Source organism: Poecilia latipinna, unplaced genomic scaffold (genome assembly GCF_001443285.1).
Source record: "Poecilia latipinna isolate Pla-1442-1.1 unplaced genomic scaffold, P_latipinna-1.0 Scaffold82, whole genome shotgun sequence".
In the NCBI taxonomy this organism is placed as follows: domain Eukaryota; kingdom Metazoa; phylum Chordata; class Actinopteri; order Cyprinodontiformes; family Poeciliidae; genus Poecilia; species Poecilia latipinna.
This window is the reverse complement of record NW_015112698.1, coordinates 546,132-560,086: the sequence shown is the minus strand read 5'-3', so window position 1 is coordinate 560,086 and position 13,955 is coordinate 546,132. Positions and strand designations below refer to the sequence as shown.

General features: G+C 35.7%; 1 protein-coding gene across 4 annotated transcripts in view; it reads left to right on the top strand.

Moving 5' to 3' along the window:
* The first annotated feature begins 329 nt into the window (after positions 1-329).
* The window catches only part of LOC106938268 (discs large homolog 1-like protein), a 126,804-nt gene continuing 113,178 nt past the window's right edge, over positions 330-13,955 (top strand). For 2 of the 4 annotated variants that reach the window (XM_015020211.1, XM_015020196.1), the window contains exons 1-4: positions 330-620; positions 2,053-2,223; positions 7,012-7,768; positions 9,928-10,006. In XM_015020211.1, coding sequence (XP_014875697.1) covers positions 602-620; positions 2,053-2,223; positions 7,012-7,768; positions 9,928-10,006 — 1,026 coding nt within the window. In that variant the 5' untranslated portion in view covers positions 330-601. The remainder of the gene's footprint in view (positions 621-2,052; positions 2,224-7,011; positions 7,769-9,927; positions 10,007-13,955) is intronic. The other 2 variants (XM_015020202.1, XM_015020218.1) reach the window with 2 other exon arrangements.

Here is a 13,955-nt window from a genome sequence, read left to right as displayed (position 1 = left end):
AATATAAATCCACACAAACCAAACACAATAAGGGCAAGAGCTTTCTGAGTCTATGTCTAATACAAATGAGAGTCAGATCTATCAGGGGGGAAAACTAAATCTTTTACTCTGCTGTGAGTGGATTAGGTGTGGATTCAGCGCACACCGTGGAATAGACGGGGCGTTTATCCGCTGCGCACAATATAGCTGTTTAACATCACAATACCAGCAGGACACACAAGCTCCTTATAAAGAGCCTCTTTACTGACTGTGTGTGTGAGTGTTAGCCAAACCGGTTGGACCACGTCAAGACACCTGAATGAAGAAATGGAGAACTAGTTTGACTGGCACTGACTTTAAAGCGAAAGAAAAAACAAATAATAAAAGTCAGGCGTTACCGGCGGACTACTAAGTTCAGGTGTTTTATCGTTTATGTCAGCGAAAAGCAGAGTTTTTGTTTGTTTGTTTTGAACAAGTTTCCTTTAGCTTTAAGCGACCAATTGTTGCGGAGACATTTCGGTGTCCCAGTTTGGAGGAAGGCTGCGGCAGGACAGACGCACACATCTGTAATAACACGCACACACTCCGACACAGCAACGCAAGCTGCGCCGCGCCTGTCACCATGCCTGTGCGACAGAAAGGTAACTCAACTCTTTTTTTTTATTAATTATCCTCCCGTTTTATTGTTAACTTGCAGCTCGGTGAGAGACTTAATACCGAGCTTTTCTTTATTCCAAACTGTTGGAAATAAATCGCCTTTAACGCTCGGAAAATGTCGCGTTGATCGGATCCTCTTTCGCCGGTCCACGAACTTTTCTGAAACACCCGCAGTTTATGGTTTAATTGTTCACTGCTCTGATATCTGAAGTAAATAGAAGCTATTTGACATTAGCAGTTCACACTAACGATTCCAATGCACAGAGATGTATGGGTTTAGCCGACAAAAAATGTTGTAGTCGTGTCATGCCCCACTGTATCATGTTGAAGAGTGTTGTAATCAAGAGTAAATGGCACCAACGAAGAAGACGAAGGATTCCTACATGCTAGGCTGGTTTTTCGGAGTCCTGTGTCCAGGCATATTAATGGAAAGTTGAGTGGAAGAAAAAAATAGGGCAGAGAAAATCTCACAAGCAGCGAGCATGACTGGATTGTTTTGGTGTTTTCAAATCAAAGTAAATTTAGAGATTTGTAATCCACGTTGCTCAATGTTTGATGATTGGGGGAGTCCACTGTGTTTTACAAAGTCCCCAAAAAATGGAAATGAAACTTTAGATGTCGCTTTATGAATATTGTAATTTCATTTTCCAGCAAGACTTTGTGACTAACAATTGTACCAAACGTTTCAATTCCTGGACTAAACTGATCAACAACTCAATTGAGTTTTGGTAAAAGGAAGATGAAAAAGAAAATTTCTTTACTAAGTATAATAATTTTACAATTTTCTGAGAAACTGAAGGTTTGGGTTCGATTACCAAAGTTATCAGAAGTAAAATATTTGACATATATTTGTTTGTGTACTGAATCTATGCATACATTTTACTTTTTGATTATAACTAATTGAATACATTTTTCAATGTCATTTAAAATTACTGTGATGTGTTTGCATTTTAAGTCCAATTAGATTAACCCAGGATACTAAAATGAAGTTTATTTCTAAAGTTCAAAGGTCACACATTTACAGGTTTGTTTTTCCAGCTGGACCAGTTTCTTGCAGGAACTGCTCCACATTGACATTTGTCTTCAGGCAACAGAAAGATTTGGAAACACCTCAATAAAAACATTACTGAGGCTGTTTTTGTAAATCTAACTTTAAAAACAAGGTTTACATAAGTTTGAAACCAATTTGTGACATAAATTAAGAAACCTCTTTGTTTTTATTTTACTTTGAGTGTATGATCATATAATTTTAACCGGGTTTAATCCAATCCAGCTCTTAAACCACAATAATCTACAATTTTATAAAGGCTTTTAACGCAAAGTGCATAATCTCTTTACTTTACTTTGGATTTTTTTTTTTTGTCTTATTCTGTAATGTCGATATCGTTTGTGACATATTTTATGTATTCTTATAAGATGCCCAGCGGGCCCTGGAGTTGCTCCAGCAGTACCGGGTCAAACTGAACCAGAGACAGCAGAACCAGAGTCAGAGCAAACAGGGTTCTGCAGAGGAGGACCGTCAGCTGACGCAGTCTTTGGACCGAGTCATCAACGTCTTCCAAAGTCAACTCTTCAGCGCTCTTCTTGGTAAGAACATTTAGCACAACAAATAGGAACCTTTTTCCTTTTTTAAATAAAAAAAGAGTTTTAGACTATGAAATGACCAGAAAAGACTGACAAATTGTGAACAAATGCATGAATAAATGGGGAAAAATGTGTACAATGGTGCATTAAGGTCATTATGGAAAGAAATAAAGGGGGACATTTGTGTAAAAATAAACAAACAGAAATTTTGAGATTAATTAAACTCAGAAGTCTCTGAGTTTGGAAAGTTGAAAAATTGCTAGAAAGAAACTCAGAAATGTTCAGATTAATGTCAAAAATCTTCTTGATAATAAATTTGTAAATTTCCGCCAAAAAATTCTGCAATTTTGAGATTAATATCAGAAGTTTTCTAGAAAAAAACAAGAAAACTTCTCAGTTTGAAAAGTTGAGAAATTTTTGGCAGAAATTTTATTTACTTATTTTATTGTCTGTCTAACATCTCCGTCATAAATATGTGTATCTTAATGATATCTATACGTTTTATCTATACTTTAATATTTTCACTCTCATTAAAAAATAACACCAGTTAGCATTAAATTCCAGAGTTATTTTCTGTACATTAGTTCTAACTTTTAGCAAACTGCATATGTTTTTCATAGCATGAAAATATTTGTTTGTGTAAACAAGAATATCTCCATTTAAAGTAAAAACCGGTCAGCCAGAGGATCAGGTTGGCCTACAGAAGGCATCTGACTTTACATCACCTAAACTACCAAATATCTCTTTTTTGTATGTTTCTGAACATGTTTGCATAACTTGTTTACAGGCCGCTCACCTTTCACTCATTTTCCTCTCTGGTGTTAAACTTGCATCATGATGATGGAAAATGTTTTGTAGTTTAATTCTCTAATTCCTTTAATGAACACTTGATGATTTATAGCAAATGATTCATCTGCAGCTGTTGGAGCCTATTAAGAATTAGATTAATTTATTTTTTGTTAAATTATTAATTTCCACAGATTTAAAGCCATGCGAATGGCAGATCTATTGTTGTATATTTATGCATTTATCTATTTGTTTGTTTTGCTTAGACCCTCCTGCTCGTCAGTCAGCCTCCTGCAGTGATTAACAGGCAGAAGCAGCTGCTGGGGCTGATCTGATTGTTTGGTGAAGGAGTGAGAAGTGAAAATGTTTTTGTACCGCAAATTAACGTTTTATTTGAAGTCAACTCGGAGATAATTTTTTGTTATTTTTATAAGTAAAAGAAATTCCTTTGGAAACAGGAAAAGTCTCCGCGAGTGCTTTTTATTGTTTTTGAGTGAGTTGAAAACCTCCTCCTGAGGGACTACTCTGGCATTTTTGTTTTCTGGACCTTTTGTGATGCAGGAGTGCCCATAACAGCAGCTAAAAAAATACTTCTAACACGCGAAAAGCTTGATTTAGCATTAATACAGTGTACAGTTAATCTGTTGGCTGTTTATTTCAAATTAAAAAATATTTCATTAATCTCAAAGGAAAATTAAATGTGGTTAGATTCTTCAAAGAGTTACTGAAGGAAGGATCTCCCAACAGCCAGATCTTAATCTAAACATTTTACAGATTTTTACATTTAAATTAAAAAAAAATATTTTACAGATTTTGGTCTAATTTCCAAAGCTTATTTTAAAAACTCCTACTTCAATTTTTCACAAACCATGAGTGTGTCTTTGTTGTTGATGATGATGAATTTTATTTCAGACAGACATTTCACCAAGAGGGAACAAAACATAATAAAAAGTAGAACTTTAATATTTTAAATGTAAATACAATGCTGTATTATCAAATGTACATGTATACTCAAACATGCAAATACATCACTTGTTTGGTGATTATGAGTCTGAGAAGAAGTAAGACGTTCTTCTAAATGTTCTTGCAGCATCACAGTTTCTTTTCTCCTCTTTATCTCTTACCAGGCTGTAAAAGTTACCAAACCTTTTGGAGTTTGCTTTGTTGATATGAGCGATGATTTATTACTTAATTGCCTTTGCATGCATACAGGGAGGGGAAGTAAAACCCACAACTTTAACACCTTCTGCTACATTCACAAAGTGGCCGTACTGCAAGTGTTACCAAGTGTTTTTGGTCTAGTTTGTAGTAACTATCTGATTACACTTGAAATGACACAAAATTAACTTAAATGTAACTTTTTAGCAAGATACAGGAGCTTATTTTATTGAATTGGCAGATTATTCCACTAATAAGGCAACACTGTCTTGTTGTAAGTGAAATAATTCACTTCTTTCCCAATTTTAAGTAATTATTTACTCAAAACAAGCTCTTATATCTTGCTGAAAAGTTATTTGTAAGTTAGTTTTGTCTTATTTCAAGTGTAATATGATATTTACACCAGAAACTAGACCAAAAATACTTGGTAAGATTTNGTGTTTTTGCAGTGTAGTAGTTTCAATAAGATAAGTGGAAGCTGTTTTAAGTTTTTCTTTGAAGGTATGAAAACATGAAAACTTTTTGTTGCAGTATTCCATCTGTACACTTGAGGGCCTCAGTGCACCAGCTATCTCTATTGGCTAGCAGCATAAGCACCAAGATGTTTAGAGATTTTTATTTTAATCATATCTCAGAAGCTACTTTCTGAAGGACATTTTTGTTTACAGAAACTTTATAGTTCATTTTATTTGTTGTTTTATTTGTTATATTTAAAATGTCTTCCAGTTACAGTGTTAAATGTTCATTAGAATTTAAAGTTTATTGATCTTTGAGAATGTGTTCTTTCATAACATAATGTTACTTGAAAATGGTCTCAAAACAACAACATTATCATTTATCACAATAACTTCTGGGATAATTTATCTTACAGAAAAGTTTGTTATTGTGACAGGCATATTTGCATATACCTGGTTCTCTGTTTTGTATATTCTTATGTTGCACGAATTGCTTACAATTTGCGTCCCTACAAATATTTAGAAGCATCTACAGCTATAAATAGTTGGAAAACTGTTTTATTATAATGTCTAGATATGCTATTTACCTTTTGATTAATTTAGTTTTGCTGCCTTACATGCTTTGCAGAGATGGGCAGAGTACCCACAAGTTGTACTCAAGTAAGATGAACTCCTTCAACATATTTTTAGTTAAGTAAAAGTAAAAAGTAGCTAACACATTACTCAAATAAAACAAAAAGAAAACGTATTTGGTAAAAAAAAATTCTACTCAAGTGCTGAGTAACTGATCAAATTATCAATCATTTCATATTTTAAAATTGCATAATCAGACGGTCCAAAATATAAAGTTAAGTTGAATTTTTGGTATTTTAAGGGCATAAATGTCATTAATTCATATAAGCAACAACAAACAACAAAATCAGGCAAAATCATTTTTTTTCCCCACATCAGTTTATTTCAATAAAAAAAAACTTATGAAACTTTAACAGAAACTCCAGGTGTGTGTCTGATGAGTTTTTGGTTAAAACATGTTTGTTTTTCGCTCAGTAGGTAGATAATCCATAAATCTTATGGATTTAGTAGAAATACTTTATAATTAAATTACTCAAGTAAACGTATTTTGTACAGCACAGTAAAAGTACATAAAAAAAGTTATTCAAGTAAATGCAGCTAGTTACTAAGAGAGAACAGCAGCTGTCACCTTGACTAAATCTGACAGAGAACAGCATGATTACAAAGAGGCTTGTAAGAAGGAGCAGCAAAGGTGAGGAAGCTAAAGCAGCTTGTCCATAAAGCTCAGTATGACATTTGCTAATTGAAAGGTGAGTGATTAGCAGATGTGACCTGGCTTTGAGTTTGTTCATTCTCTAAGGAGGAAAGGGCTCTGTATTTTTTTGGTAGCCGGTGTGAAATAAAATAATGGTGTTTCCCTCTGTGTTCTATAAGCCTGGCGAGCATCATGTAAGTTTGAACAAATATGTAAAAAAAAAAAAAAAATGTGCAAAAGCCTTCCAATAAAATAATTACCTAGTGATATTTTCAAATTTCCTGTCAACTTTAAACATAACTCAAAAACATGTTTGGCTGCTGCAAAACAGCCAAAACACTGAGGAAATCAAGTTGGAGGTCAACATCAGTCCAGCAGCTTCTGCCCCTATACATTAAATAAAATACAATAAATAACCATAAGCAAACTTCAAAGCAACAACTCTGTGAGAAGTTAGCAACAGTTAGCAGCAGTTAATATTTGTAAAAATAAACATAGCTAAAAAGTGCAACATTAATTAGCAGTTAAAAACGTATACAAAACATGGCAAAATTACTCTTGAAACTCTGTAAATGATTAAATTTGTCTAAATAAAATATGTGTTAAAATATAACATTTGTAAAGAAAACACAGAGCTGATCCTAATACACACCACAGTTACCAAGGCAACAGAACAAAGGGGGAGGAGCTGTCAGTTACGGGTTGCTATGGTAACCACCAACTGTCAAGAGCAGCAGAATGAACTTTGATACATTTTTAATTCAAAGAATAAATAAACAAATTTGGACAAACTTCACATCTGTAATATTGTTGAAATAAAACTCTGGTACACATTGACCAACGTATTTGGTTTGTGTAATTTTGGCACTCATCAGAATATAATGTGTGTTCAGTTGTTGACTGCATGGTGTTTTCTTTATAACTTTGTAGTTTTCTGTTTTTATTATGTAAAACACTTGAAGCACTCTGCTGCCGCAGTGCGCTATACAAATAAACCCTCTACTACTGAGCTTAGCAAGTTTTCTGCGGGAAACCCCTGGTGTTAATTATTATAATTATTACTACTTCTTATGAACTGTTTCATTAATTATTTAGTCATTGTTCAAAGCTCTGATATCTCCACAGATATACAGGAGTACTACGAGGTGACAGTCCTGCAGGACACTCAGTGTACTGAGAAACTTGCAGCTCCAGCAGAACAATCACCAGTAAATCCTTCGAGTCCCCCTGTCTCTGGAGAACCATCCAAACCCAGCAAGACCAAGTCTATCAAATCCACCTCCCTACCAAACCAAGATGGAGCGCCTACAAAACCATCGTCTTCTCCTAAAAGACAGCTCAGCTTACCACAGTCTCACTCCACCAAAGTAAAGTGCCGTGCTCCTCCTCCACCAGTCCAACCAGGAAGCTCCAAGTCTGCAGAGGTGGTTATTTCCAAACCCTCTTCACCCTCTGCTGCCAGTGTTACTGTCAGCAGTGTGGAAACTCCCAATGTTCCCACTGAACCATCTCAAAATGGAACCAAATCGCATGCAACTGACGCAAAGTCACAGAGTACAACAAACCCAAAAAACCCAGCTGCCTCTAAAGACCTGAACCTGGTGACTGTCTCTGCGCTCGTCTCCAGCACCATCCAGGGTCTTGTGTCACCAACCACTCCAGATAAAGGTACTCCTACTAGCATCACTCCAACCACCAGTCCTGGTCTAAATACAGGCTTGGGAGCTGGTGTTTCTGCAGCTGCTTCCATCAATAAAGATCCAGGAACGAGCGTCGTCAATGCATGTAAAAGTCCAACAAGCCCCAGCCATGGAAAAGTCACATTTGAGAGCAAAAGTCCAATGAGTCCTTCAGCAAAACAAAGCAAAGGATTTCCTTTTAGGTATGCTAACGCTCTTATTTCCTTGTTGTTTGAGCAGTGGTAGTAATACATTTGTTGACAGTTTTGTTATTGAGTTGTAGGACACATTTAACAATAAGAAACAGTTGTCCAATATATAATATTACTAAGGCTGTGGTAAACGATTATTTTAGTAATCGAGTAATCAATCAGTTGTCCTGTCGATTAATTGAGTAATCAAATGGGAAACTGTCCCGTATCGTTAGTAACCACCTAAGCTCGCAAACCACTTTTTTTCTCGCTCTCTGTGTCGACTAAGCTACACGCTGAAGCGTTACCATAGTAACTGACAACAACACCACTTTATGTTTCAAGATTCAGGCTCAATGCTTATTTTTGATTAGCACTGTGGTAGACTAGCTATTAGCTAAGCTAACACTGCAGTGGTTGTTTAGCTAAACACCTGGTCTACTGATGATCTGTAAGAGTTGGTGACTAGGTTGCCTTTTTTCATTTTGTAACTGAATCGAAGCATAGAATTACACAGCACATCTACATTTTAAGGTTTTCAAAGTCAAGCTAGCATAATTAGCCTACTTTCCTCTCCCTCACTATTTTTTCTTAACTGAAACTTTTTCCTAACCTTGTTATCCAACTTGCATGCAAGACATCCTGTTGTCTTAGTGTTGACAATTAGGAGCAAAGCACTTTGTCCCTTTTTTCTTTATGTATCAAGCGTACATTTACTATTTAGCGCATTATATTAATAACTTAGCAGCTAAAACCAATGTTAGCAAGCAGCTTTTTACCCTCCAGCAGGGAGATGTGTGCGGGATCTTGCACGTGTGACATCATTCTGCAACGGGCCCATATGACAGAATCTAGTAAAAAACAATTCAGTTTCTTTTTTAAATAAGAAACAAATGTATTGCTTGAAATGAAATATGATTCAAACCTCTTTTTGTCTCAAGTAAAAACTAAAAGTTTTTCACACACTTCAAAGTCTAAAAACAGATGATAAATAAAACACATGAACTTCACTTAATTCTTTTTTCACTTCAATACTTGTCTTGATGAGCATGTATATGTAATATTAACTAATATATGTTTCCATGTACACGTGTAACATGCCAGATTCTGTACTAACAGTCACAGATAGGTCACTTGTTAGCAGCAGATAATCTGCCTCAAATTTTAAGAATCATCATTCGATAAATCATTACAGCCCTAAATGTTACTGTAGACACAATTGTGGACTTAGAAGGACTTCGAACTTATCTTGAGATTTGGGTGGAAAGACTTGGGACTTGTAAAACAGTAACTTAGTTCCACCTCTGCAAATATCTTTTCCTAACATGTCTAGGTTAAATACGGTCCTGTAATCACTTACTATTTAAGTATCAAGATTAGCTTCCTTAAAAGAGGTTTTATCACTGCAGTTGCCACGGCCTGTGGAGTTTCTGGCATCTCCAATATTTCAGGTGCAAGAACGCTTTTTATTTTATTCTGTGGGAAACAAATCAAGACGCTACGTCCTGGATTAAGACATGAACAGATGTTTTTAATCAAAAATAGGTAAAATATTTACATGCTGCATTTTTGGAACCACACAGAGTGAGTTCCATGGTTAGTTTGTGTTTTTAATTATAGTTTAATTTTATTTTGTTGTGACTAATTGTCTAACTCAGTTAGTTTTAATTAGAGTGTGTGCACTAGTTTCTATTACTTATTAGCTAAATATTTTTTAGGTTTTATCAGTTTAAGTAGTAGTTTTAGTTTTACATATGTTGGTAAATTTTTAGGTACAGAATTTTAAAAAGTCAAAGTATTGTAATTAGGCAACGACGACTCAACAGAGAATAACATTTAAAAAAATGTATTCAACTATTGCAGAACAATATCTGACGGGCGTTTTCTCCCAACGTCCGCCATTTTGCAGGCTGGAGTAAGATGAGGACGAGTTTGCGCTCCACATTTTGACGTAAACCTTGTGTGTGTGTGGCTTCAAACACACTAAAACAAAGGACATAACTTCAGTGTGTTTTATAAAAGCTTTATACAGTTCCTCTTAATTTTATTTGTTTAATTTATAACAAAAAACTGTTTTTAATTTCAGTTTCTGTTATTTTGTTAGTTTTAATTAACTTTAAAAACCTTGGTGAGTTCATGCACTGACATTTCTTTCTTCTTTCTGTTCCCAGTCCAACCAGCCCTGGGCAGGGAAAGGCTACCAGTGATAGCCCCGGCTACGGACCTGCAGCCCCACTGCCCTCAAACAAGGTAAGCCATTTCTTTATTCTGTATCTGTGCTGAAGGAAATGTGGAGAAAGTAACTCACTGGTGAAGCTTGATGAGTTTAGAGAGTTTGGTTATGATTTGCTTCCAAAAACAAAATATTTGCCTCTTTTTCCAGATTTTTCTTTTTCATTTCTTTCCTTTGCAAAGTGCTGGCTGTTTTTAAACAGTTGCATTTTCATGGCTTGCATTACATTATGTGACATGGCAAGTGGTGTCAGTTCACTTTGATACGATAATATGGTTTAGTATAATGCAAAAAAAGAAAAAAAATGTTGGAGGATTAATGGAAATAGTGTTGCTGGTTTTGTATGCACATTGAGTTTTGACTTCCTGCTGTCTCTGGAGATTTGGCTTGGGACTTATTTGTAGTTCTTATCTAAGGTGTACATTTTAAATTATTTTTACAAAATCTGTGAAAAGATATCTGCTCCTGCTGGTCTGAATTATTGACATTTCTGTTCCGCTCAGATTCAGTTATAACCGGAAAGAGAAACTTTTTCTTTTAGTTCCACTATAAGACCTAATATAGTTTCTGAAGATGCACAGATTGACCAACCTTTGTTTCTCCTTTCATTTCTGATTTAGGTGCACCCGCACTAAATTGGAACATCATTAACAAAATAATGTTATGCAGTGTAAAAAACGGAAACTCAAATATTATATAAGCTCAATCAGAAATAAAATTAATGTGTTTCTTTCTGCTACATTTGAGCTCATAACTTGCAGCTACAAAAAAAAATAATTTCAGACAATTTGGAGAGTTATATAAAACCAATGAAAAAACTTTTTAGATATTTTATGTCCACATTATCTCCTACAACCGTGAAAAATTCTTCTGACTTGACAGTTTTCCAGCAGACACGATGAGAATAAGCCACAAAACATTATTGCTAATTGAGATTCACGTCTATGGAGAATTTTATCAAAACATAACAACTGAAGGAAAAATAAAAGTTGAACAAACAGCAAAAATAACATGAGAATTGGATTTTAAATTAATCTAAAAATGTCTGAGTATTTTTTTTTTTTAGCTTTGGAGCTCATAAATTTCCATGTTTTTCTAGAAAATTTCTGACATTAATCTTCAAATTTTTGAGTGTTTTTCTTTTATCTTTTGAGATTTGTCAATAAAATGATGATAGGTACTAGACTCAAAAATTGCAGATGAGCAATAAGTCATGTTCAGTTGTTGAGTTCATGTACTCGACATTTTAGAAAATAAGGAACTGATGATATTTTTGCAGTATCTGTGAAAAAGTCTGTTAATGCTCCGTTCATTCTGAAGAACATCAGAATGAACAGAAATAAATTAAATTAGTAAAATAAACAAAATTATTGACTTCCAATCAAAATTATTATTAATGATGTGTGACTAAAAACATGCCAGAAAATAAAATTTACATCACTGTGTGAAGATTTTGGTTCTTAAGGAGCCTCAAGATCATTTCTACCAACAAACTTGAAAGTAGAGCATCTTTGCTATACTGCTGTCACTGTTCACTCTATCTAACCCCCACTTCTACCAGAGACCTGACCTGATAAAGCAGTGGAGAGTGGTGTGTGTGTGTGTGTGTGTGTGTGTGTGTGTGTGTGTGTGTGTGTGTGTGTGGTATCTAAATTTTTGCATGCGCTCATGTCTGTGTACACATGTCTGTCTGCGAGTGTTTGCCTGTTCATCCATGTGTGTGCACCAGTCTCTAGATGCCGCCTGTTTTCTTTTTTTTTTTTTATCTGCTGAGTTTGGTTGGCGTGCATACGCGGATGTATATTTATATACACAGATAAATCTATTTCTGAGCCGTGCGCTCCTCTACGAGGTCAGAATGTGGAAACCGGCTGCCATTAGCCGAAGACGGCAGCTGAGAAACCAGAGAGCGGGTGGAGATGCTGCGCTATGGTTGCCATGTTTCCGAGGCGGCCTTTGATTTAGCTGACCGCTCTGGCGAAAGGACAGGTGGAGAAACGGGGTCAAGAGAAACTGAGGGATAAAAAAACAAAGACAAAGAGACGCCAAAGAGCAACAAATAGCTGTCAGGATGAGGAAGTTGGTCCTGGGAGGTGATTTGGTGAAAGTTAGCCAAGCAGGCTGGTGAGGATGGACTGCATCTGCATCCTCACTACGAAGGTGAGACATGAACTTTCAAACCAGGCGATGACTTGAATTTATCCAGTGATTGCAAAACTTACAAGTTTACATTGTCGTCTTATCTAAGAATATATTGATAAAACCAAAATTGCTTCCTTCCCTGTGTAAGGAAGTATTTTTTTGTGTAGTCTCTACTCTCTAGAGCAAATATCTTCGTATACTTGAAATAAAACAAAACTAACTTACAAGTAACTTTTCAGCAAGATGTAAAGACTTGTTTTAAGTAAATAATTCCTTTATATTGATGAAAAAGTGCTAGTTCCATTGGTAGATTATTTTACTGCACTGTTACCTAGCAACCTCAACAAAGCCTTGCCCGTCACCTAGCAACCGAGTTCTAGTTTTGCTGGCAGTTTATTTCACTTCTATTTCAAATTTGCAGTAAAAAAAAGTGGAGATTTGTTTATTTTGTGTGAATTTTGCAGATTTGTGTAAAACTGAAGGGACTTATTGATGTAATTTGGAGCCTAGAGGGCCACCTAAAAAGCTATGGGGCGCCAGATTTCGCCCCCGGGCCTTGAGTTTGATACCTCTAATTTCTATCTTTCTATCCCAAAGAAACAGATTTTGTTTATAGTAGAGGTAATGGAAATCTTGAGCTGTTGTTTAGCTGTCAGTTTGACAACATGTGGCTTCCTGAGAGGCAAGAAACTGGGTTGACGGGACAAACATAAGACTGCCTGACCCGATGGGAACACACCAGTTCACTGATCTCTGAAGGAGAGAAAACACTGCAAAAACAGGATGGAAAGTAAGCTAATAAGCTAATATATTAAGCATTTATGTGCACTCTTTTATTATTATTTTGATTATTTAGGGTAAAATAGACTTATGATGACGTTGTAAATCAATTTAAAAAATCAAGAGGGATGCCTGCATAAGAAAAATCTTAAACTTTTGTAAGTCAACTTTAAAATTTGACTTTTTTTTTTAGAAATTAAACTGCTTTTGAGAATGTATCAATAAAATAAAAATGTCTTTCTGATATCTGTTGTGTTAGCAACTAGCATTTTCACACACAAGTTGCATGTTTTTTTATAACACAATGTTATCTCATTGGTGCATTGCCACACTGATCCGGCAAGGTTAAAGACGGCGACTTTTGTGACCTTGAAAAGCATGGATTGCTCCACTAAGCCCACGAACCCATTAATCTTGCCAGTGGACTTTTCCGAAGTAACCTGGCGAGTCTTGAAAAAGACAGCAGGGATTCCATCTCACATTCATTCGCTTAATCTGGTTTACCTGATTAAGGTAATGGATTAAAAATGAGAGGGTGATGGCTGAGGTTGCAGCAGGAAACTGTTGCTGCACATTCCTCTGAGTTCCAACTTTTACACGTTTCTAGTGTGACAACAGCAAAGTTGTAGTATGTAACTACATATAAAATATTGTTTTTTACATATTTGTTAAAACTGTCACCATGTCGTGTTACGAGACGGATAATCTGTGAAGAGATCAAGCTAATCCACCTCAGCTCAGTGCTACTATTGCTATCTGAATAAATACACCGCTCCTGCCCAAACACAACCAAACAGAGCGAAGAGGAGGGGCCTGGTGCTGTCAATCATCCTTATGTACTTGCTGCTAAATGTACTAAAGGCAGAGAAACAACTCACCATTACAGAAAATTCATTTATCTGTCAGCAGCTGTGATAACTAGCATTAGCATTCACGACAGGATCTGCTACCAGGAAGAAGCTTACAAGTTGATTGACAGCTCTAAATCCCGCCTCCTAGCTCTGATTGGTTAGTACTGGGAGAAGGCAAAGGAGTTAGATTTTT